Below are 26,967 nucleotides of genomic sequence, written 5' to 3'. Positions count from 1 at the left end.
GAGATCAAAAGATCGGATCTTGTAGAGTTGGTTTTGTAACTACTTTCAGTAATGCCTAAATTAACTTACCCCTCTCAAATCCAAAACCCCAAAGTAGAAGAAGTAAAAGAAGTACAACAGATAATATTGAGTCTATAATTATTAGTTATCTATGTTCAATAGTGTGGCAACATGGCATGCAGTTGATGGCATTCTTGGAGTCTTTGGGCATCCGGCTTTTTATTAACTCAATCAACATTCAGAAAAAAAAAATTAGTGTGGCAATAAAAGTCTTCTTTTTAAATCATAAAAAATGCTTAGAAGGCACTGGTTGTAAGCTCCTTCCTAACATTCACCTTTTGGGTCACCACTTGTGCCATATATGTAAGTGATCAGATCTGGTGATCGGACCTGTGACCTGCGACCACAAGTCCGGCCAAATGCATTTGAGAACACCTTGATCAGATGATCTTACGCCATTGATCAATCACGCGTCATTTAAATTTCTCCCTAAATTGTTCATTTTCTTCGTAGGCCTTTTATCTTAAGTATGGGATGTTTGTTCTGCATGGGACCAAGACATGTGGGTTGTCTTGTGCTGTTATACAATACTAACTGTGAACTCGGGTCGATTTTGGGAATTCAGGTTCAGCTCTTATGATAAAATCAGGTCGAGTTTGGGTTGATTCCAATTCAATTTTTAGCAAAAGCTCAACCCGACCCGACCCAAGTTGCACCCCTATAAAATCCCAACAGTTCTATTTCACGCAAATGTCCCCATGCGGCACCCAACAAATTATCTTTTGCTTTGATCTCTGATTCAGTACTCACATGCAGAAGCATTGTTCAAGTAATGCTTGGAAATTGTGTCCAGATATGTCAGCCCGATCCACAATGGCTAACCAATATGTGAGTACCGATAAGAAGTGTTAACCAATAATCTGAATTGTAGCTGTCCTCTCGGTTGTTGATAGCTCTTTGCTTTTAACAATGACTACAATTGGTTTATTCTCAAGTTGAGAGGGGCTGTCCTGGTAAAAGTCCAATTAGAAAACAATTCTGCAATTACACTAAGCAGTTTATGCCACAACTGTCCATGCAAATGGCTTAACCATTTCGTCAATTACTAGTCTGGAATCAAATGCACATAGTCTGAACTTCTGCTCTAATAAGGTCGTCCTATTTGTCAGGAAGTCCTATCCAAAATTTGAAGTCCAAACTACCTGTGACACGAGGTGACTGGTAATTCTGATAGGACTCAAGTCTCCCTCAAAGAAAAAACCAGAAAATGCAACTGTGGCCTCAAATTGATGGGCAGCTTGGGAGGTATATTTGGGGCACTGGTTCTATGTTGAAACCGCATGCACATTGTAGATTTTGGACCATGGAATTTTGTCATATTTCTTCATATCCTCCCTGAACCTATCAGGTATATGAGTGGAACTCAGAGGTGAATAGAATAGAGGATTTAGTGTGGATTGATACTGATGTAGATAAATTTGAGTAGAAACTTGTTTATTTTGCTGAATCCTGTGAACGGTTAGAAAATTTTCAGGAAATAGATAGGTCGTTAGCAAGTTGAAATTTTAGCACAAAATTACGAGAACACTATCAAGGGATTACAATTAACCAAACAGTTATAATATAGAGGAAATGACAGACTACAAGACAGGGTTCATGAATTCAAAGGAATTGGATGAGAACTCCAAAAAAAAAGAGTCAAGGTTGAAGTTTCTGTTATGTTCACTGTGCAATCTGACAGAAATTGTTTGATATAGTGTATGTAAAGAACTAGTTCAGCCAGAACTTGAAGTGAAGAGCGTTTAGCTAATTCAAGAAATTAACATGAATTCCAATTATGAGATTACAAGTTAGGCGGAAAAAAATGGATTGAATGCAGAAATTTGCAATTAAACTGTATAAGTATGAAGAAAAAAGAAATGATAAAAGATTAGTAGAAAAACATTTCATACAAATTTTCAAGATCGGCGACAGAGATTTAATTCAATGATGTCTAACAGAATTCAAGTGTTATTTCTACTCAGGAAGTTCAAGCACTTGATCCAAGAATAGTAAAATGACAAGAATAACCGATCTTTGAGTTGTAACAACATGGATCACGAAATTTACAAGATCTGAGGTTCTTGGTTTTCACAATTGTGAATTGAACTTTGGATCTAGAATTTTAAGTGCATTGATCTTTAATTGCCTCTTTTGATATGGTTACTACACACAGCAATCCTTTCTGGACTTTTAAAATCTGATTGTTTTGAAATGAAAAAAAAATGGAGAAATAATAGCTAAAGGTAGCACTTGTGAGATATCCAACTTAGCACGTGTTAAAATCGTATTGAATGTCAGTTAGAGAGGACTAGAATGAAGATCAAAATGAAAACAAAACCGGCGAGGGTGGGAAGACCCAGAATCGGACAATATTTACACAGTGGGGTCGGGGCGTGACAGTTATGCAAGTTGTGCTGATGTGGCACTAGATTGTTGTAACAAACTCCACATGGGCAGCTACAATATAGCTGGACTTTTGCTTCCTTGGCAGGTGATGTGGCAGCAACTTGCAAAGACTCCCTCATTCTCCAATTGATCGTCTAGCCCCTTGGGGGCTTTTTAAGCAATCACCAATTGGCCAGCCTCTATCCATCCTTCATATACATCACCAAACTCCCATGCCATGCTCACTTACCCCTTATTACATGATACACTAATGCTCATGGGGCTGCTGCATACACAACGCAGTCTCTCTTCAAAAATGACTCTCTTCTTTCACAAAACACCATAGCCATACGTAAGAACCATTCCTTCTCCACCCTTGGATTGACATAATTAGCTTGGATGGCCTGTGTTGTTAAAGGATTCGAGTCCCTTCCAGTCATAAAATTAGTAGTAAATAAGTCCGTTGTACGGAGCCACCTGTATTTATTAAGTTGTGTTAGAGAAATAAATCTATTAGAAGACACATTAAAAATGTTTGTTGAAGAACAAGTTGCTATATTCATTTTAATCATTTCTCAAATTCAATTTGACTGTACATTTCTCAAATTCAATTTTACTCTAACTCTGCATGTTAGAGTATTCATTACTTGGTTAATGAATCTACACCTTAGAGATGTGGGAATACTTGAAAAGGATCTATTCACTGGACAAATCTTGCTTGAGTTTTATCGAGTTGAACAAGTACTACATCACCTCTCTCTGCATTGAAAACAATGAAATTACGATATCTGCCCAAACTGTCGTGTATATGGAAGGGGGCCGTACCACCAACTGGGACATTCCACAACCTAAGCTACTTGAATGTGGATTACTGCCATAGATTGCGATGTCTATTCTCCCCTGTTCTTGCACAGTGCCTTCAACAATTGAAGCATCTTGTTGTTCGAGAATGCTTGGGATTGGAGAAAATAATCTGAAATGAGGAAGTGAATAAGACAAGACAGAATTTCTCCTCATTGCCGCCACCTCTAACCTTCCAAAATCTACGAACAATATTCATCCAAACCTGCCCCAGGTTAAAGGATGTCTTCTCGTGGAACATAGCACGAGCCACAAGGCCTCCAACAATTGGAATACCTCGTTGTAAAACGGTGTGAAGAAATAGAGGTGATAATAAGTGGAGAGGAAGAGGAGCAGGAATTGGGTGTGGTGGATGAAGAGACTCTGCTCCCTCGATTAGGCACTTTACTCTTATTCCATCTCCCAAAGCTTACAAGTCTCTGCTGCCATCTCAATAGAGGAGGAGGAGGGTCCCATGTATTTCTTCATTCCCCTTCCTTGAAATTTATTGAGGTATTGGATTGCCCGAATTTAAGGAGGTTTCCGGTAAGACCCCACAACGCACCTAAACTTGAAATGATTCAAGGAGAAGAAGCATGGTTCCAAGGGTTGGAGTGGGAGGACTTAGGCGACATGTCACGCCTCCAACCTCTTTTTGATCCATATCAAGAGTCGGATGACAAAGGTGGAGACTTGGATGACGAAAGTGACATATCTTCCACAAGCCTCTTATCTTATAGAGAATGAAAAAACTCTATAATTATGATAATTTTTATTATTCTTGTTGTATCATTCTCTCTTAGTTCTTATTGTTCTTTTGCATTATGCATCCAGTTCTCTAACCATTAAAGGATGTTTAAAGTCCTAAGAAATTTGGTATTCCATTTTGAAGCACATTTTAGCTTTAAAGCACAACCCCTTATTGTGTTTGATATTATGTTTGTTAGAAGCTTGACAGTTGCACCTGTTTACATTTAGGTATAGGTGGTTTGCATGATGTGGATGCATAGGAAATGCTTATGTTATTGCTTACAAATCATTTTTTCTTAAAGATTGGCTTTTGTTTTCAAGGTCCTTTGGAATTAGGTTTGTCTCACTCATTACTGCCCATGAAAATTAAGTGCGTCATGCCCTCTACAAAGGGAGATCAGAAGATCGGATCTTGTAGAGTTGGTTTTGTAACCACTTTCAGTAATGCCTAAATTAACATACCCTCTCAAATCCAAAACCCCAAAGTAGAAGAAGTAAAATAAGTACAACAAATAATATTGAGTCAATAATTATTAGTTATCTATGTTCAGTAGTGTGGCAACATGGCATGCAGTTGATGACATTCTAGGAGTCTTTGGTCATCCGGCTTTTTATTTACTCAATCAACATTCAAGAAAAAAAATTAGTGTGACAACAAGAGTCTTCTTTTTAAATTATAAAAAATGCGTAAAAGACACTGGTTGTAAGCTCCTTCCTAACATTCAAATTTTGGGTCACCACTTGTGCCATATATGTAAGTGATCAGATCTGGTGATCTGACCTGTGACCTGCGACCACAAGTCCGGCCAAATTCATTTGAGAACACCTTTATCAGATGATCTTAGGCCATTGATCAATCAAGCGTGTTGATGGAGGAAAATGTTCCCGGTGAGTTTGTCGTAAACACTTGGCACTTGCTGTTGCATCATTGCTTATAATGTGCCTGCTTCAGTTGCTTGATGTGGTGTTAGCAACTTGACTGCAAGGGTTACAAATTTAAAAGCCCTTTTTTCTTATGAACTCATGTTGGTTGTTTATGATTTGCTGTCTTTTAGATCATTAAATATAACCAATTTTTTTTTTATAATGAAATGCTTTGGTCATCTTGTGGTGCAGGGGTCCTCTTCATGTGATCAATTCTATGTATGAATATATTGGCTCCAAAGAAATAGGACTACTGTGATATTTCTGTTACTTCGTTTCACCTTGATCAAAGTAAATAGTGCTGGTAGTTGCAGATGTGATTAATGAGAGATCTAGTCGAAGGTAAAATCTCATTATTCTCAAGTATACAGTTACATTGAGCCATATTTGATTGTCTAGTGGTGCAGGTGGTCCTCAGAATGTGGTCAAATTCTCTATATGAATATGTTGGGTCCAAAGAAATAATCCAAAATCGGATACTTTTTGTTTCAAAGCCAAAACAAATCATCTTTTGCTAAAGAATTCACATATCTCCCCCAAGCTACATATTTTACATATTTCTTTTACATATAAATGTTAATCTTCTATAGTCTATTGAGTGATTGAGTCAATTTCCAATCTAGGGAACAACTTATTTAAATGAAGGATTTCACTGTTAGGTAGTAATATTACGAATTCAGGATAAGGCAATTTCTTATCTGGCTTTAAAATTAGTCTAAGACATCTGCATTTTGCTTAAATGAAGCTATCTTTCTTTTGTTCTTTTTCCCTTGTAATGTCAAAATTAAGTGTTTTCCATTTAATTGCAGCCAGAATGGATGGCACCAGGAGTGTTAAGAAATGAACCATTCCAATCTCATGTAAGTACTAGCTATGTTTCTTTTAGGAACCATTGATAAGGAGCTCCCTTTCGTTCCTTTTATTTTGTCTCTAATTGATATTGAAGAGGACACTAATTTCTTGCAGATGCAATTTCTACAGCTTTGGCGTGATACTGTGGGTGCTGGCTAGCTTGTGTATGCCATGGAGTTGACATTTTGACATACCACAACAACTTTTGGTGGATTACCAGCTCAACCTACCATTTAATCAAGAATAGAGCTGTCCCATTATTTGCTATTTTACTGGATTAAAACTCCATAGATCATGTGTCTAAAGTGAGTTCTCATGCCATGTATACATCTGATTTGTGCTTATAACTATTATGGCTCCTTTAATATTTACAGATCAGATTCCATAATTATATGTTGCACATTATTTGGGTGATCCAAACCATTCCATAATAAGAAATTTGGTATTCCATTTTGAAGCACATTTTAGCTTTAAAGCACAACCCCTTATTGTGTTTGATATTATGTTTGATAGAAGCTTGACAGTTGCATCTGTTTACATTTAGGTATAGGCCGTCTGCATGATGTGGATGCATAGGAAATGCTTTTGTTATTGCATACAAATCATTATTTTTTAAGGATTGGCTTTGTTTTCAAGGTCCTTTGGAATTAGTTCAAAATTATAGGACTGCACACAATCTAGATCAAAATGGTGGTCATCAAGGAGGTAGATCTGGTTAAAAAATTCACACAGACATATGGTTCAAACCACATTCTATCAAGAAAACCAGTAACAGTTTCAGTATTTTAAAAGTTCACTTCTGAACTGTTAAAACTCTTGAGGACTGTTGTGTGTTAATCTGATTAATTCTCGAAACAGAACTTGAAGCTAGCAATTAAAATGAAACAGTAAGATTTCAGTTCAAGAATCGACAGAGAAGTGCAAGAAAGAGCTTGAAAGATACATAGATTTGAAAACTAGATATGAAGAAAGTTTTATTAACAGAAATGCCAGAACTACTGATCATATCAAATAAGCAAGGGGATTTCTTCAATCTACAAAGAAAGATACATGTAGAGGAGCGAGATGAGATACCTTACTGTGAAGGGATCTCACTCTCAGCCAATAAGGAACCCTCCCTTCTAAGAACAATTCAGGAAAAGTCTCTATCAAGAAACTCACATGGCATTCCCACCTCTATTTATAGAGGACGATGAAGGCTCTAGATCAATGCCTGCTCTTTGCCAGATGGAGCTTCTGATGTGGAAGGAGTTTGTTACAAAAACTCTCTTAGAGAGTTCCATACCCAATCGTTCAACACCTTCACCATTCTTCACTTCACTTACCTCACCATGCACGCACAGCATCACAATCAAACCCACACAATCACATATATGCTTGGTCTACTTTTCATTTATCCACATCAGGTACAGTCTTAACTGAACTTGTTTTGTCTAGAAGGAATTGGATGGGTGCTAATGAAAGATATTGCTGATCATCTTTGGTGGTGAGTCGAAATTTACTGGGGTTAAAAAATGTTGTCGTCACGGCTGCAGCCAAAACATCATTATCTTAAATCAGCCTCGACTTCGAAAAAGAAACAACAATGTCCTCCATTTTTTGTTCTTTTGATCTTAATCTGAAGTAAGCTCCTTTTTTTTTTGATTCGGGCAAAGAAATACTGATCACAATGCATAACTTCTCTTATGAATTAATTCAGGACAAAAAAATAGAAAGAAGGAAAGAATAATCTGTTATGGAAAAATAGAAATGTCGTCTGTAATTCAATTTGGCTGCCCCCTTTGAACCGTTGTAGGCCTTTTTCTGCTGGTACATGGATCCTGGGAAAGTTGGGCTCCTTTGAGAGGGAATATATTAAATTTCAATAGTGTCTGAATTTAAGTGTAAGGAATATAAGAAATCCAATAAATAATAGAATGAAGCTCAAAGTAATGGAACTGTAGTTTGATACCAAGACTGTAAAAGATAGTTGGAGTAGGAATGTAATACGGGTTACAAATGTAAGGAAGAATCTAGAAATGAATTTTAATAGCCAAACACTAATCTAACCGAGGGAATTTTGCAACAAAGTAGTGAAGAATATAGAATTGCGCATGCATTCTACAGTTTCAGAAATCTCTATAAGAGATAGTTATTTTTCTAGTCCAGGATGCCAGTTCTGAACTATAACAGAGAAGTGTTATCACTAGTTGCAGATCCAAGAAGAAAGTAAGAAAAAAATTCGGTAAGCAAAGCTTAGCCTACTGAGAAAACTTGGCATATTATCGAAATATAATGGAAATTCTACAGCAGGAAAGAAAAGAAATGGAAGTAAGTTTAAAGAAACAGAGATAAAGAAACGAAATGACAGGCAGTGTTTGAGTGTAACAGATATGTAGTGTATTTCCAGTTCCAGAATTCAAATGCAATTACAAAAAAATCATTAATTTAAGATAAAAAAGGTGGATCAAAATAGAAATGATGGAATGGTAAACAGAGTTGAAATGAGAACAATAGGCATTTGATTGAACATGAATAGTGGAACATAATTTCAATGAAGCATGATTACTTTCTGAGTTTTAATGGAAGAATGAACAGCTTGCATTAGTAAGGTAAAACAGAACATAGGAGAGATGTTACATGGAAGAGGCTCTCACTCTATACCAGACGAACAAGGTGGATATCTGATCCTTAGGAGCTCCCATCTCCCTAGCAGAAAAAAAAATCTCTCAGAAGTTTCATGTGTAAATGTAAAGTATTAAAGATTAAATAATGCCATCTCCAGCTGCTTAAGCTTTTGTTTCACATGGTATAGGTTTAAAACTCCTTGATATTAAAAATCCACGTGCAATGGCCAACCCAAAAGAGGGGACCCATGTACCACGCGTAGGCCAACCCTAAAAAAAGGGGCCACACGCAGGGGCAGAGCCAGGAATTTACACTTGGGGGGCCCGGGCTAATTTACACTTGCTAAGCATTGGTCATTGGGGGGGGGGGGGGGGGGGGGGGCATGGCCCCCCCTCATGCTATATGTGCCGAGGGCGAGTGTTAAAGTATAAAAGAATAAATAACACCATCCCCAACGGCTTAAGCTTTTGGAGTAATTGGTTGTTTGACAGTAAAATATGAGCCCTTCAACCCATTTATAGATGCAGAGGAGGGTTTCTTGGGGTGAGAGCTTGGGCCAGCTGGAATTTCCAGCTCATGACCGCTCAACAACAGCTGTCATGGCTGACGTGGCAACACAGCTTAATGACAGCTGTCTTGGCAGAACTTTCTGACAGGTGGGTTGCTTATGTGGCAGCTGGCCTTCATCTCCTCTTCTCCTTGCAAAGGCTAACCACTTCTCACCATCACACAATCACACCATATCCCCTTTACATCACACTCGCTTTACAAAACACACTCACACGTACAATCCCTACACCCATTACAACACAAATGACATACACATTGTACACAATCAAATATCTCACATCCAAGCCCTCTCATGGGCTATTACATCAGATGAACTCCTAGTCCACTTTCTAGAAAAATAGGGGCCACCCTTTGCAGAAGGAATATGCAAGCCACCTTTGCTTCTTGTTGCCCAACCACTTCCTAGTCTATGTCAGGCAGTTTAGAGAATAGTTATTTTGTATCTTGAAGGTGATATTTCTACCCCCTTTTTCTGTCTTTTACATCAAAGATTTGCATTTGCAAATTCTTAAATTCTTTAACTACTTCAAGTCGAATCTAGAAATCAAAAGATCATTATCATACAAACAAATTATGGCATAGTGCATTTATCACACTCAACATGCTTGGGTCTATTTAACTTGAGAAGAATATCTAACTTCTAATGTCGTTAATTTGGAGATGGCTATTAGTTCCATGCTTAATATTAAAGTCACTCAGTTAGTCCATATGTCATTTACCCTCTGTATTTTAGTAACTTGAGAGTAAATCCACTGATTTTCAAGTTTTATTTGTTGTAATTATCAATCAAAAGAGACTTTGTACCCTCACTAATTTTGATAGATTTGGTACTCCACTCTTTCTGATTGATTTGGTACCCCCGCTATTTTCATATTTAAAATTAATTCTCTTGAAGTATTTTGTATCTAGTTACTCCCAAGGTTTAAAATTTCGGTTTCGGTACCGATTTCGGACCCCACCGAAATCCGAAATTTTGTAACATTTTTTTTTTTAAATGGCATTTTGTTGAAATTTCGGACCGAAAATTTCGGACGAAATTTGGTATTTCACAAAATTTCGGATTTCGGCCGAAATTTAAAACCATGGTTACCCCATAATGATATCACTTTTGGGGTCTAAGAACCTAGATTCCTTGCTTATGATTTAGAGAAACATATAAAGACCTATTCTGCTTTCCTAGATCACATAAGATGTCTACTAGTCCAACTCTACCAGGATATTTTGCAAATGCAAGCAATTGCTTCCCATCTTCTCTGACAATATGCTCAGTCATATAATGTTACGTGCCTAACTGGCCGTAACACAAATAAACGAGAAAAAGATAGAAATAGAGAAGGTGAAGAGGTTGATTCGAGGCAACCGGACCTCCTAGCGGCTCGATTCGAGAGGAACCGTTACTCCCTAAAACAAAGTCTCCTTTGCTGTTGTAAAAATCTTCTCTTCTTCAATTTCATTAGATTACTACTACATAAATACAAGAAAGAGGGAATGCCACATCACAAGCACACCTACGCACTAACAAGACACATTATAAATAACTAACTCCCACTACCCTAAACACATTAGCCATAACTAATATCCATTACACTAAAACACATACCTATGCACTAACTAACCCCACATACATCATAAGAAAATATACATAACATATAAAGACACATTTCAGCAAGGATCTTATCTAAAAATGGCATGTTATGAAAGGAAAAGTGTAGTGAAAAACCCCTATACAATAGCAATATGCAATTTCAAATGGCAAAGCAAAACGAAATAGGCAAACACAAGCAAACACACGAAGACACAAAGATTTAAGCGGTTTGGCATATAGCCTACAACCACAGCAGAGGCAACGAGAAAGTCCACTATTAAGAACTGGAGATTATAAGAGAAAATCGCTATCTCTCACCCAAACCCACCAAGAAACCCTTGTACACCCTTTTCCTCTTTTAAGCTCTCAACCCTCTTCTCAAAACTTGAACATGAAAATAAGCCTCAAATCCCCTTTTACAAAATGGGTCAAAACAAGCTTATTTTAATGTGGACAAAATCACTTAATTATCAAACCAACTTTCGGATTGAATTCTAAGACACCCAGCTCAACAAAAAGGAATAAGCATTATCTGGAAGAGTCATTTCAAACTTTGGTTGTTTAATTCCCAGAAGAGGAGCCCACATTGGGAAAGGTCATCACATATTTCACAACTAACAGCCTTATTGATCAAGGTTCTAAGATTCCAATCTTTGGTTAGACCGGTTACAATGAAATTGTGGTGGCCCACAAACCACTTATGTACTATAGCACTAGTTTCTTTACTGTTTTTACGACATCTTTCCATAGGTACGAAAGAACTAGGAGAGTGAATCAAAGTGTGAATTTATCATTTCCTTGATAATAATATGTAGATTAGGTAAAAAATTTCTTCTGTATTTTCTCTTATTATTCACAAAATTTAAGGTGTCAGCTCGGATTTCTAGATAAATTCTATATTTAAACAATATATAGATTTTCTTAATTCAATTATTTGTTATGAGAGAGAGAGAGAGAGAGAGAGAGAGAGAGAGAGAGGTCGGCTCTCTCTTATTATTCATAAAATTTAAGGTGTCGGCTCGGATTCCTTCAATTGTTTCTATGCCATTCTCATGAAACTTAATTCTTCCTTTTAAATAGCTTAATTCCGTTATATTTTTTGGATTTAAAAAGAAAAAAAGTATCAGGGTACGGTATCCTTATAACATAATAGATATTAAATCATTCTATAGTAAAACACATGGGTCCCACCTTATTTGGGTGATGCAAAGCATTCATTCAAGATTTGTCGAAAAGAAAGAAAGAGGGTTTTCGGTGTGTTTTGACGCGAAAGTATACTCGTCATACTATTAGATTTTTCGAGAAAAAAGAAAAAAAAATCAGGGTAGGGTATCCTTATAATATAATAGATATTAAATAATTCTGTAGTAAAACACATGGGTCCCACCTTATTTGGGTGATGCAAAGCATTCATTTGATTGCCCTGACATAGCACAAAAAATCAGCTCCATAGTATCATCTCAACCCTACGATTGCACGATAAAACAACACAACCTGTTAACATTTGTGCATACAAAAACTATCTTCCATCTGCAAGAAGCCCAAGAAAAACATATCTATGCATTATATATATATATGAGAAAACGGTGTCTACACCCAAGTGTAGATAAGTTATCTACACACTAGCTTAAAATACAGTGTGGGCCTACATTGTTTGGGTGATCCAAACCGTCCATTAGATGGGCCACGGCCTTAATAGGCTGTGCCCCAAAAATCATTTCCATAGGTTAGGATCAACACTCTTACATTCAGATCGGAGGGTTAGGATCAACCTATGAAAATGATTTTTGGGGCACAACCTATTTAGGCTGTGGCCCATCTAATGGACGGTTTGGATCATCCTATGGTGTGGGGCATACCGTACTTTTAATAAAGCGAGGAGTGCCCTCATCAAAATACAGTAGTGCTGATAACATTTCACTAAAATGACAGTTCCATTTCAGAGTTCAAGTTTTCTAAATGGAATTTGACTTATAACCTTCATAAGTTCTTACCTATTTTTCTTAGAATGGATACAAATTGATAAAGTTTAATCTTTTTCTCAATTGATATAAATTGATTTTGATGTCTCATAAGTTCTTAGATCTTCCTTTTAGAACTGATAGGATTTTATTTTAGAATTTCAAGAGATCATACATTATCTTGTAGAATTGATTTCAAATTTCTCAATAAGATTTTGTATTCTGCAAATTTCTTACAATTCTTAATTGAATCAGTTTTGTTTGTCTTAGCTCATCAAGTATGTATTATTTGATCATAAAAAATTTCTTGGAATTTGAATAAATCTAAAAAATCAAGAAATGTGAGCCTCTAGAATTTCCATTTGAAATACTTTCCTTATCTAGGAAATTTTAATCGAAAAGTTTTAGATCCAAACAGAAATGTCAAAGGGAAGAATGACTTGAGTGAATTAAGTGAGTTTCCTAAAACCATGGATGACATAATGTCTATCAGAGTTTTTTCTTATGTTGAATTCTATCCCATTGAATATTAAAACATGCGATATATATATGACACGATAATATGAACTATTTTTGAAAATTATTATAATAGTTGTAGAGACAAGTTATTAACCGTGTGAGGTTGATTCGTAACACATTTTGACCCTGTAACCCAGTTACAACCAAGGTTTTAAATTTCGATTTCGGGCGAAATTTCGGTGTTTCCCGAAACCGAAATTTCGGCTGAAATCATGAAATTTTGGTCGAAATTGGGTAATGGCCCTCGAAATACCGGTTTTTTCAGCCGAAATTTCAGTAATTTCGGTCGAAATTTGATAAAGGATTAAAATAATAAAAAATAATCATTTATTTCACCAAAATTTCCGAAATTTCTACCGAAATTTTGTAATTTCGGAAATTTCAGTTTCGTACTCATTTTGTTTCGGTCCCGAAATCAAATTTTCGGTCCGAAATTTCGGATTTCGGTCGAAATTTAAAACCATGGTTACAACAGGAGCTATAGATTAGTTTAGATCAGAATCACTGGATCTACACCAAAATTCTATTTGAAGTATTTATTTTCATTCTACTGGTAGCAAGAGAAATGCTTTTTCTATACATTGTCTTTTTCATATTTATTGAAACAAATAATCAAAGTAGTTTCGTAGAAATTAATGAAAAGTTAAGGCTTTCCGAGGATGTTAGATGGTTTATCGTCAAATATACCAAATAGGTTCTTAATGGTTTATCGTCACTCCTCATTTGGATGTTAGTGATGATCGATATTTCATTAATGGGACAAAATTCTAGAAGAAGAGTCTAATATTTGTCATGGTGTCCATTGGAAAGCTAACCCCAAACTAACAAAACAATACTGTCAATACATGTGCGCATATTTTTTGCATGAATCACCCTATGGGCGTACGTGATTCAATGCAAAGATTTATGCTTAATTTTATGACCAAGTTTATAAGGGACCCGATACTTTTACCTTTGTTCTCAGTTCTTACATAGCACATGTGTTTTCCCCGTGAGTTGAGGTACAAAGTCTTAGCCCAATTCCACATGGATGTCCCATCGGGTAGTACTAATAAAACAAACATCAACATTTTGCTTTTCTTTTCAAGACCCTTAGGACACGTTATTGGTTAAGGTTCTAAGATCAGCACAAATCATGGTTGGACCATCGGCAATGAGTTGGAATTGATTGCTCACCAACTAGTTATATACATGTGATATACATGGCCTATAGCCATATTTTTTATTTGCTTGTGCCTCAATTGTGTTGGACTATAGTTTATAATAGGGAGGTGATACATGCACTCCTATTTTAATCAGAGTGGTAACCTATATTAGAAGAGTTTTAATAGGGGACGCCTTGTAGGCATAGACACTTCATTTTGTCACAATCTGACATAACACTAGTCAGGGGATGCAATTGTGGTCTAGTGATGAAAGTGTGTTATGAGTTGCTACGAACTGAATCAAGGATCGAATAGGTTATTCAAAATCATTCTACCTTTTAGAACCATCCTATGCTTTAAATTAATTAATGACTTTTGTAAACAATTTCATAATGATCTACAAACCAACTTCATTCTACTTTTTACAACTACTTAAATACTAAAACAGAGTAGTTACACATCACCCATCCACTTCCCCACTTACAACACACACCATCAACAACTAACACCCACTACCATATACACATACACCATAACTAACACCCATAACTCTAAAAACACATTCTCACAACTAGATAATAATTAGATTATAACTACCCATATACACCATAATTATATGCACATAACGAACCAACAATATCTTCTTAACATGTTAACAACTACTTCCATTATCTTAGTTCCTTTTTCTTTTGTTTTTACTTGAAATAACAGAACTATCGAACAATATGCCATGCGGCATGTACGGATTTGCTCGGTTCCACTCTCAGTTAGGCGGCTGGTTTCCGTAGCAGCATTGATAAAATTATAATTAATTTAGAGGGGTTTCATCATAAGTTGGCCCCTCTAAAAAAACAAAAAAAAAAATAAAATAAAATATTTTTTTCAAAATTTTCCAGAAAATTCCGGCAATCCAAAAAATTTATTCGAGAAATCAATCTATAATTAATATTAAATTTAAGATTATTTTTTTGCCCCAGTCGTCAAAGATAGCTTTTCCTTTCTTTTGAAAATTAGGCTATATTTGGCAACAATGAAAATTTATTCAACGGAATATTCGTAAGCCCAAATGCGTGAGAGGGGCGAAAGAGGTAGAGGAAGACAATTTACTGTTCAAGAGTAGGGGAGTAATTTAGGTCATTTTTTGGAAATTCCAGTTGGGCTTCAACCATAAAATTGGGTTTTGTTCGGGTTGATTCCAAATCATTTTCTTAGCAAAATCTTGACTAGACTTAACCCAAATTGTACCCCTAGCCAAGAGTGGAGATAGCATAAAAAAATCCCATAAAAGTGATGAAAATAACTATTTAAATTTGTTTTTTTTAACTAGTTTTTAGGAGCTTTTCATGCTCCCTGATTCCCACCCCCTCAAGTTTCTCCACCAACACCTGGTCACTCACAAGTCATTTGTTAACAAATCTAGTACGAACCAAAATTTAGGTTTTACAGTATAGGTTAAAAAACACTTAGGGGCCGTTTGGATACGCGGGTTTTAGAATCTGGGTTTTTAGGTTGAAAATAGTGTAAAAGAGGGTTCTTGATCAAGCTGCTGTATGTTGTCTTGACAGTGTTTCTTGGATTTTAAGTGAGAAATTCAGGTTTTAAAAATCTCTCCCGCATCCTGAGATTTCTAAAACCTGGAAATATGGGAGGATCTTCTACTCTCTTGTTGACGGAAAGAAGGGTGAGAAGTAAAAAAACGACGGCTGGTCCACTTCTTCTCTTGTATCTTAGCTACAATTTTGAAGAAATCCTGGATTCTAAAATCCACGTATCCAAACGGCCCCAAATTGTAAAAAAATGCTAAAATAAACGATAGCACAAAAAAATCGTTTAATACATTTAAAATTTTGTCATTTAAAAAATACAGCAATGGTAAAATTGTAAAGTTGTAAAAAAAAAGTGTTTAAGACATTTAAACTTTAAAGCGTGTTTAAAACACATTTTAAACATATTCCTCAAAAATTAAAAGGAATTTTTTACAAAACACGTTTTTCTTTCAAAAAAGAAGAAGAAGGAAACATCCTTTAAAAGGAAATTTTGTTAACTATGGTCACAGGTCCCAAAAATATTCCATGGAATATTTTTTCAATTAACCATGGATAGTATCATATTCTTCATTTTCTTAAAATAATTTTCAACCCAGTCTTTTTTCCTCTTCTGCTGTGTACATGCCACACGTGTCTAAAACTAGATTGATCCAACGGTCAAGATCGCCCGGAATGTGGCAACTTTTCACATAGATACCAATTCATAGGACGAGCCAACTGATCAATGACCATGTTCATTGAACAACCGTGGCACGTGAAATGCCATGGCATGTTACTCGTGTTCAATTATTAAAATTGTGTTTTCCTCATTGTAATACATGAGGCAATAGTGGGTCCCAATCTTGGCGGTCCCAACGTAGATCACCAATGTGATCAGACTCTTATTGATCCGACGGTTCAAAAAATCCGATCAAAGAGCACATGAAAATACGGTCGAAAACTAATACATACCACCAATCATCCTCATCCAATAGCCACAAATACATTACTTAGGGTACGTAGGGCAAGATGATGGATGGACGAGATCAACCAAAAGTGGGGTCCACCTACAATGGAGGTTACGTAGATCCAATGCTACCTTCCAATCCAATGAGCTACCTAACACCCACCTTACGATCAAGTGGGCCCCTCCTGGATGATGGATCATCCATCATCATGCATATATAGTTCCTTTTGCTGTAGAAGTTTGAAACTATGTTAATAAAACGGAGGAGGAGGTACAAAATGTCCGTTTAAAACAAAATTTTGCTAACTGGTCCCAAAAATATTCCATGGAATATTTGTTTTAATCCGTGGTCCAACATGGCCTTTAATTGAAGACATGAATTACATCATTTTCCTCTATACCTCTTCAAAAGTACATGAGGCACATCACGTGTCTAGACCTACCTCGATCGAACGGTCAAGATTGCCCCGATCGTTGCGACATTTTAGATAGGGACCTCTTCATGATCAAATAACCACGTTCATTGTCCCACTGTGGCACGTGAAATGCTATGGCATGTTACTCGTGCTCTATTATTTAATGGAACTGATATATATTCGCCGCATTTTTTTAACTGGGGACAGCCCCCTCTAATGTATCAATGGCTACTCTTTTACACCAGAGAGGGCTGTCCCAAGTAAACAATGAACGTGGTCCCCATTGTAGATCACCCATGTTATCAGATTCATATTGATCTGACGGTTCTAACTATCCGATCATTGAGCTTATGAATAGATGGTCGAAAACTAACGTGTTTTTATATGGTGCAGGCTCTTATGGTCCAGTGTTTTTCAAAAAAGTACTGTATAGCGCCCACAACATCAGACGATCCAAACCGTCCATTTGATGGTAATATACACCCAATCTAGTGGGCCCCACCATGGATGAAAATATGGTTATTAAACGGAGAAGCTACAAAATGCGCCGTTTAAAACAAAATTTTGGTAACGAAGGTCGATTGGTCGTAACTGGTCCCAAAAAGATTCAACGGCAACATGGCCTTAATTGAAAACTTGAATACTATTAATTATATCATTTTCTTATTATTTTCAACCCAATCCCTTTTCCTCTTATCCTCTTCATTCAAACCGTGAATGCGGCGCATCACGTGTCTAAAACTATCATGATCGAACGGTCAAGATTGCCCCAATTGTTGCAACTTTTTTAGATAGAGACCTATTCATGGGACTAATCAGCTGATCAAATGACCACGTTCATTGTCCAACTGTCCCACGTTAAATGCTATGGCTTGTTAGTTGTTACTCACTTACTCCTGCTCTATTAATTAATAGAAGTGATAAATTCGCCCCCTTTTTTTTGACTAGGGACGCCCTGTCAGATGTATTAATGACTACTCTTTTACACTAGAGAGGGCTGTCCCAAGTAAAAAGAGGGGGAGAATATATCATTTCTCGTTTATCTAGTTGTAATACAGTGGTCCCACTCTTGGTGGTCCCCATTGTAGATCACCCATGCTATCAGAATCATATTGATCTGACGGTTCTAACTATCTATTCATAGAGCAATTGAATAGACGGTCGAGAACTAACGAGTTTTTATATGGTGCACGCCAGTATGGTCCAGTATTTTTCAAAATAGTACTGTACAGCCCACAACATAAGATGATCCAAACAGTTCATTTGACGGGCTCTATAGTTGGACGGTTTGGATCATCTTATGTTGTGGGCTCTATAGTGCTTTTTTTTTAATAACACGGGCTTGCACCATATAAAATCTTAAAACTAACATATGCGCAATCATCCTCATCCAACAGCCAGAAATAAATTACTTCGCGTAGGAACCATAAGATGAACGGAAGAGATCAACCAAAAGTGGGGCCCACGACATTCCAATGTAGGTGAGGTTACTTACATCCAAAGCTACCGACAGGAGCAAAGAGTCGCGTGGGAGCCAGATGACGTCATCAAGATTTGGATGACACGTAATATGCTGACCTGTATGGTTTGAAAGCCAACTCACCAAACTGCTGATGCCGACGTGTGAATCCGTCCAAAATACATGACGTAAGCAGTGACAGAATCGGGAACACGCGCAGTCGACAAGTGGCACATGGACCGCTGTAAAGTCGACACGTGTTGGTCAGGATGGACCGAGGTTCGTCGGCTGAGTGAGAAGCGAGTCACGCCCACGTGTAGTTCTAGAAACCGCCCGTTGATTGCGCCACGTGTCATTTCTGAGATTTCTATAAATGCTCTGTTCGCTCTCAGTTTCTAAGTTTCAGAAGAACAAGAAAAAGAAGCAAACAGAGGAATTTATTTTTTCAGAAATGGCGTGCAATTTGGAACTTCCTCCTGGATTTAGATTTCATCCAACGGATGAGGAACTCGTGATGGATTATTTGTGTAGAAAATGTGCGTCTAAATCTATTTCTGTTCCGATTATTGCAGAGATTGATCTTTACAAATTCGATCCATGGCAGCTTCCAGGTAAATTTTTTTAACAGATTCAGATTTTTCTTTCTTTTTCTTCAATTGATTTGGATTTTCTATCATGGGTTTTTTGCTGTTAACTTGTTTAAGATAAGGAGATGAGTTTCTATCATGAGTTTCTCTGGAAAATATTTTTTGCAGAATTTTTTTCCTCTGGTTCAAGCTTCATTTTCCATGTGTAAATAAAAAACTGGAAAAGGTGGTAATTCTGGAAAAGTTGTTCCTTTTCAATCCACACAGAGCCTTATATATTTCTTTCTTTTTTTTTTGGCCCTGTGTGAATTTAATTTTGTTTTTTTTGTCATCTGGGTATTTTTATTGGAAATTATATTTGATTGATTGGCATTTTTTGTTGGAATTTTGAAGCTTATATGGGGCTTAAATTCTAAATTAAGGCCCTATTTGGATTGCAGGAATTTCTTTTTAGAAAAGTTTGGAAAGGAAAAAAAAATCTGAAATTTCCTACTCATTTTACTAAAAAAAAGATAATTTGAACCAACCCTATTCAATTTTTATTTAAGAGGGACTGAAATTAACAATAATATTATAATTTTACTCTAAATCACGAAAAGAAAAAAATTTCCGAAGAAAAAATATTCCTGATAAATATTTTTCTTCCAATCCAAACAGGACCCAAGTCTTTTATTGCTTGGAATTTAATTTAATTATGAAGAAGCAAAACAGAGTTGTAAATTTATGGGTATTTTTCTACTTATTTGGAAAATTGATCTTGATTTTTTTTTTTGTTTGAGTAGGGATGGCTGTATATGGAGAAAAAGAGTGGTACTTTTTCTCTCCAAGGGATCGAAAGTACCCAAACGGTTCACGGCCAAATCGAGCAGCCGGGACCGGATATTGGAAGGCGACCGGCGCCGATAAGCCGATCGGAAATCCGAAGGCGGTCGGAATAAAGAAAGCTTTGGTTTTTTATACAGGGAAGGCTCCAAAGGGAGAGAAAACTAACTGGATTATGCACGAGTATAGACTTGCAGATGTAGATCGTTCTGCCCGCAAAAAGCACAGTTTAAGGGTGAGTGTCCTTAGCTTTATAATTCTAATAAATATTTGTCTTGTTCCACAAATTTGGGTCCCACAGTGGTTCCACTCTGCTAGATGGGTGGTTAGGATCATACGATCAGTGCTATTTTGGACGATATGCGATCCACTGTGGGGCCTACTTATGTGCTGATTGTGATTTGTCTTTTTTATTTGTGTCAGTCTCTCATGTTTCAGAAAATTTTTCAAATAGTATCCTATGACTTGCACCATAGGATGATCAAAACCGTCCATTTGATGGGACACAACTTAAATAGGCTGTCCAAAAAAAATCATTGTCCATAAGATGATCCTAGCCCTCCGATCTATAGAGGAACTGCATATGATAGAAACCTCTATAGATGGGAGGGCTAGGGTTATCTAATGGACATGATTTTTTGGGGACAACCTATTCACTTTGTGGCCTATAAAATGAACGGTTTGGATCTTCCTACGTATAAAGAGTGCCATTATCAAAATCAAGGGGCATGGAAATCATTTCTTGTTGCTGAAATTAAGATTTTAGAATTTCGATCATTGAAGTGGGTTTGTTAAATTTTGCAGTTGGACGATTGGGTTTTGTGTAGAATCTACAACAAGAAAGGAGCAGTTGAAATTCAACAGAGAACAAACATGGAAAGAGTGTCTAAAAATAGCTTTGAAAGAGAAGAAGAAGAAGCAGAAGAACAGAAGCCGGAGATTCTTAGCCACGGCTTGCCGGCGGCGAATATTCCGGCGATGGCCGACTTTGCCTATTTTGACACGTCAGACTCCGTTCCTAGACTTTATTCCACGAGCTGTTCGGAGCACGTGAGGTCTCCAGATTTCACGTGCGAGAGGGAGGTCCAAAGCGAACCCAAGTGGAGGAACTTGGAAAGAGCCCTTGATTTTCCCTATAATAACATGGATGCCATTAACCCGAACACGAATTTTGTCTCGCAATTCGATCCCTTACAGCAGATCTCTCCCGTGTTCAGGGACACATACCAAGACGTGTTCATGTATTTGCAGAAGCCCTTCTAGAAGGACGTGGGCCCCACGCGATCATATTCTTTTGAGGAAGTGATATATTTACCCCCTTTTTTTATTTGCGACAGCCCCCGCTAATGTATTTGTGGATACTCTTTTACACTAGAGTGGGGTGTCCCAAGTAAAAAAGGGGTTAATATCTCATTTCTCTTGTTACTTGGGACAGCCCCATCTAGTGTATTTATGAATACTCTCTTACAATAGAAGGAGGCTGTCCAAAGTAAAAAACGGGGCGGTTATTTCATTTCCAGCCGTAGGGTTCCGCTAACGTACGCTTGGGGTGTAGGTTTACATGCGGAGTAAGGTTGGGAAATACCGCACGTGCATATGATGTGGAAATAGGGAGCCCATATTGTACTCCCTTGTTTGATACTGGCACTCCTCTCTTTGTCCGTAAATATTTATGTAATATATGTGTTTGGGCCGCCATTAATGGCGTTCTGTTTCTATTTATATGTAGTTTAGTTTCATGGGAGCCATTAATGGCTCTCTATTCTCATACATTTATAGCAAACTAGTTCATGAGATGTTCTTAAAAGGTGTTCACTGCTCATTTTCTTATGGGTTGTTTTATTGAGTTGTTTGTTATTATGCTGTTGTGAGGTAAGAGCATTCCATTGGCTTATTGGGCTCCACTAAGAATGAAGAACCCTGATCTGATAAGGAAAATCAAACCATCCTGAGCTTCTGTTTTCAATCTTTGGGTAGCTAGTGCACAATTCAAGCAATTGGCCCTGAAATCCGATTCATAACATTGACAATACTTGGGGTCATGGATGGGTCGAGGCAGCTGATCTCCCTCCATCGCAACCACTTTTCACCTCAGTGATAGAGTCCCAAGTGGGGCCTGCTTAGGTATAAGACTGGGTGGGACTCAGTCTCCTATTAGATGGGTTTAAATATAAAGGACTTAGCGTATTATGTTCAATGAGCTCTTGGACTTTTGGCGTATTGGTTAAGTACCTAATGTTTGGTGTTAGCTAGAAGCCATCAAGTGTTCGAGTCATGGAAGGGGCAACCTGGGAGAGGACAGCCTAGTTAAAAAGCTATAGTGAAAGCTGCCAGAGTATGGTAGAAAGGGTTACCCATGAAAAGTGCTACCTAGAAAAAGGCCCAGAGTGAAAATTGTCGGTCACAGGTGGGTTGTGGAAGATGGCAGATGGGGAAGTGTGGTGGAATGTTACAGTCTTAAGTGGGGGCTTGCCTATGTATGGGACTAGGTGGGACTCATCCTAACATGTAGTCTTACAATCTTCTAAGCCCAAACTGCCAAGTATGCAATTGTATTTGGATACACAACTTGTAGTGCTATCATCGTTTTCATCATGCATTTCAAGGCAACAAGCCTCCGTTCAAATTAAAGGCTATGCATGTTTTCCCATTATTAGTTGTTGATACCAACTGGTACACAGATTCTGCCACACTACCAACAAGGTTTTAAATTTCGGTTTCGATACTGGTTTCGGACCCCACCAAAAACGAAATTTTGACCGAAATTTCGAAATTCCGGCTGAAATCCGGCGAACAAGGAAAAGAGTATTTTATTTGATATAAAATTTTGGTCGAAATCTCTGTAAAATATTAAAATAACTAAAAAAAAACATGTTTTTTGAGTGAAATTTCGGGGAAAAACAAAATTTCAACCGAAGCAAAATACCATTTCGGGTAATAGCGATTTTGGTGTCGGTCTCCACCGAAATCCGAAATTTCGGATTTCGGTCGAAATTTAAAACCATGACTACCAACACTACAATAAACATGATTTTTGCCGACAGTTACCCCGGTGGCCATGATAAACCGTCGTGCGAATATCAGCCACAATTCTTTGCTTAATATGCTCTAGTTTTCGCTGGTGGTTTAAACCACCGAGATATAGTCAAAACATTGATGCCGGCGGTCTTTTCTATCTATATATAAAAACCCACCTCTACGGAGCCGGATTTCCCCTATTCCTCTTTTCGCAATGCCGCTTATCCATTCTAAGTGATGGGGATGGGCTGTGTTATAAGGGAATGGGCACCCTCCCTCTAACAGCTAGCTTTTAGGGGTGAGTTCTACCCAGTTAAATTCCCTGCAAATGGTATCAGAGTTGGGGCATGTTAACTCCCGGGAAGATCTCGGTAACCCCGGTATACCTCCAAGGACGGTAGAATTCCCTCGGAGAAGATCTCGTGGTTCCCACGTAGCCACTGCGTGAAGGAGCTAGATGGTCAACGCTGCTTCCGCGTGGAGGGGGAGATTGTTGGAGTTCCACGCAAAAGCAAATAGTCCCACATCGGTAAAGTGATGGGGATGGGGCAGGGTTATAAGGGAGTGGGCACCCTCCCTCCAACCGCTAGCTTTTAGGGGTGAGTTCTACCTAGTTAAATTCCCTACAAAAACAAAAGGAGAAATTGGGATATGATTTTGAATGGATTTGAGGGGCTTGAGGTTGTCACCGCAGTCACCGGCCACTCAATCTTAGGTCGTCATTGCCTCGCCAAGCGACAAGGATTTAATCTCAGGTCGTCATTGCCTCGCTTATCAGTTACATCTTAGAGAAGAAGGATTTTTTTTTCAGAGGAAAAGTGGAGAGGACATAGATGTCAAGTTTCTTCACATAAAAAATCTCATATATGTTTGACTATAGATTGAAAAAAGTATGAGATAAAAATGGTAAACCTACCTTTTGCATCAATGACAATGCCTTTTACAACTTTTCAAAAACTTTAAATTAAAGGAGTTTGGTGACTGATTAATAAGGACTTTGTACCCTGATGCTTTATCTTAAAGTTAAATGGGCATTTATGTGATTTTTGACTTAAAGTCAATGACTTGGGCCCAGATCCAGTCCATAAGCCCAATGCTAAGCTTTTGAGCCTAGAAATTAAGTATTGGGCCATGATTTATTAAGCGGGTACATAATCAAGCATAAAGCCCAGAATTGATTAGTTATAGCATGGCAATATATTTTAAGGTCCAGAATAATTCATTAAGGCCCACACTGAGGTTGTTGATGGCCCAGATTCAAGCTTTACATGAACCTGTTAACATTCATATTCATTTATAACCTGTTAAATGACATTCACATTCACATCATTTGTACAAAATGCATAAGTATGCACCAAAAGACAAAATAAGGACTTTGCTAGCGTCCATCGCATAAAGCTTTTCGTGGATGGTCTATTGCATCTGACAGCAGCCACAGAGTGAACGAAGACAAAATCTGCTGAAAAGTGAGCCTCTGTGGCTGCTGTCAGATGCAACAGACCATCCGCGAAAAGCCTTCTGCGATGGATGCTAGCAAATATAGCATCCACATTCACATCCATTGTACAATTTCATACAACATGACATTCACATTTATCAGTCTTTGCAGATGTCTAGGAGACATCTGCAAAGACTGTGAACAATAAAGCGTGTTTAGGAAACCTGTCAACAAAAGAGTCATTATTTTCGTAGGTGTTGATGTTACAAATAAATGGTCCATTTGGCATTGGACTACAGTTATTATTTTCGTAGTTATTGATGTTACAAATTGGTGGTCCATTTGGCGTGGGACTAGGACCATTCATGTAATCATGAGTACCACATGCATGTGAGACCCAACTAGAACGTCTTGTTTCCTACAAAAACATTAGTCATAAAAGCATATATTTTTTGCAAGAATCACGTGGATAGCATGCTCTCGTTCTTCTTCTCATAGTGGCTGCTCCTGCATCAGATATGAAGAAACATGTAGAACAAGTCGGGTTGCTAAACCCCAATATGCCCCAAGGGGCTCTTTGGATGTATTGATTTTTTTTCCCAAACTTTTCCATTTTTTTCCATAAAAATATTTTTTTCCATAATTTTCATTTCATATATACAAGGAAAAATTATTAAAAAAATACAAAGTTTTTGTTAAATTGTGAATGAAGGGTAGACATTTCAAAATAATGACAGAGGGGCTGGCAGGTACGGTCAGGGATGGGAAATTACAAGAATACCTTTGTCTTTTAAAAACCTTCTTTTTACCCATCTCTCTCTCTCTCTCTCTCTCTCTCTCTCTCTCTCTCTCTCTCTCTCTCTCTCTCTCTGCAGGAATTTTGTATGCTACAAATAGTGGGGCTCACTTCAAAGGATGATCCAAACCGTTTATTTGTTAGACCATGACGTATATAGGATGTACCTGCATATCTCCACGTGAAGATCCTAACCCTCCATTTTGTACAAGAACTGTACATTATATAGAAACCTCGAAACCGTTCATTTGTTGGGCCACGATGTAAATAGGATGTCCCCCACCGATCATCTCCACAGAATGATCATAACCCTCCCTTTTGTACAACAACTGTACATTATAGAAACCTTGATAGATCGGAAGGTTAGCATCATTATATCCTATGGAGATGATATGTGATGTGCAGACTATCAACATTGTGGCCAAACAAATAAACAGCTTGGATCATCCTTTGAAGTGGGTCTCACTATACCTTTAAAAAAATATTGGACTTCATGTACGTCAATTAGATCGCACCATAGAAAATCTAGGTCTTTTAGATCTTTGAACTCATAGTTTTAGGAAATACGGGAATAGGAACCATTCGGATTCCCGATTACAACGCAAATTCTTGCCAATTCTACTGGAACTCAATCAGGAGTTTGAATGTTCCTACAGACTTCCGACAAGGACTTCCGATGGATTGATTCGGACTCCCGATTACACTCCAGTGTGAAGCCAAAACTACTGGAATTCATTCGGAGTTCCAAACCATTATTTGGACTTCCGAGAGTAGTGGTGCCAATATCAATAGAGAGTGGTTCCTATGTCTAAAACGTTATTCCACTATGGGTAAGAGTGGTTCCGAAGTCAAATATAGTGGTTCCAGTGTCAAAAGAGTGGTTCCAATAACGATAGAGAGTTTCCAGTGTCACGATTCAGAAATAGTGGTTCCAATGTGAAGAGAGTGGCTCCAATATCAATTATATGATGCCCAAATAAAAAAATTATGCTTCCAAAAAGACCACATGTACACGTTTTAGAATATTAGAACCATTTACAATAATACAACCACTTTAGAATGTTAGAACCACAATGTAACCTTTCGGAACTACTAAATTGTGGTTCCGAGGTCTACGTAATGGTTCCTAGATGTTTAAAACACCAATGATACACTCATGATCAATTTTACAACCAATACAATACTATTACAATGTAGGAACCACTACATGCACTCTTGAAACCATACTTTATACTCATGGAACCAGTATTTAACCCCTCAGAATCAGTAAATTATGGTTCCGAGGCATACATAATGGTTCCAAGATGTTTAAGACAACAATGATACACTCATGATCACTATTACAATGTAGGAACCACCACATTCACTCTTGGAACCATAATTTACACTCTTGTAACCACTATGTAACCTCTCGGAACCACTAAATTATGGTTCCGATGCCTACGTAATGGTTCCAAGATGTTTAAAATACCAATGATAAAGTCATGACCACTTTGACAACCAATAAAATAGTATTACAATGTAACAATCACTTTGGAACCATAACTTAAAGTCTTGGAACCACTATTTAACCTCTTCAGAACCACTAAATTGTGGTTCTGAGGCCTACGTAATGGTTCTAATATGTTTAAAACACCAATGATACAGTCATGATCACTTTTACAACCACTAAATAATATTACAATGTACCAACCACTACTTGGACTCTTGGAACCATAATTTAGACTCATGGAACCACTATGTAACCTCTCGGAACCA

At 37.5% G+C, this 26,967-nt stretch overlaps 2 protein-coding genes across 2 annotated transcripts in view; both read left to right on the top strand.

Moving 5' to 3' along the window:
- The window catches only part of LOC143848835 (putative disease resistance protein At4g27220), a 73,561-nt gene extending 67,308 nt beyond the window's left edge, over positions 1-6,253 (top strand). The window contains exons 3-5 of the mRNA XM_077357898.1: positions 5,134-5,283; positions 5,751-5,801; positions 5,908-6,253. The gene's annotated coding sequence lies outside the window, so the exon portion shown is untranslated. The remainder of the gene's footprint in view (positions 1-5,133; positions 5,284-5,750; positions 5,802-5,907) is intronic.
- Positions 6,254-18,933: 12,680 nt separating this feature from the next.
- On the top strand, positions 18,934-21,764 carry LOC143848547 (NAC domain-containing protein 2-like). Its single transcript, XM_077357500.1, has 3 exons — positions 18,934-19,159; positions 19,918-20,192; positions 20,762-21,764. Exons 1-3 carry the CDS (start codon positions 19,000-19,002, stop codon positions 21,218-21,220), a joined length of 894 nt encoding a protein of 297 aa, XP_077213615.1. The 5' UTR covers positions 18,934-18,999; the 3' UTR covers positions 21,221-21,764.
- The last annotated feature ends 5,203 nt before the right edge of the window (positions 21,765-26,967 follow it).

The sequence above is a fragment of the Tasmannia lanceolata genome, unplaced genomic scaffold (assembly GCF_043159265.1).
Source record: "Tasmannia lanceolata isolate RefF3 unplaced genomic scaffold, GAP_Taslan_0.1 ptg000016l, whole genome shotgun sequence".
Taxonomy (NCBI): Eukaryota; Viridiplantae; Streptophyta; class Magnoliopsida; order Canellales; family Winteraceae; genus Tasmannia; species Tasmannia lanceolata.
Note: the sequence above shows the minus strand (reverse complement) of the source record. Positions and strands in the feature narration are given on the sequence as shown.

Coding starts and splice junctions, on each gene's coding strand:
- LOC143848547 (XM_077357500.1), top strand. CDS start 19,000: ATGGCGTGCAATTTGGAACTTCCTCCTGGATTTAGATTTCATCCAACG. Junction 19,160..19,917: donor CGATCCATGGCAGCTTCCAG/GTAAATTTTTTT, acceptor TTGTTTGAGTAG/GGATGGCTGTATATGGAGAA. Junction 20,193..20,761: donor GCAAAAAGCACAGTTTAAGG/GTGAGTGTCCTT, acceptor TAAATTTTGCAG/TTGGACGATTGGGTTTTGTG.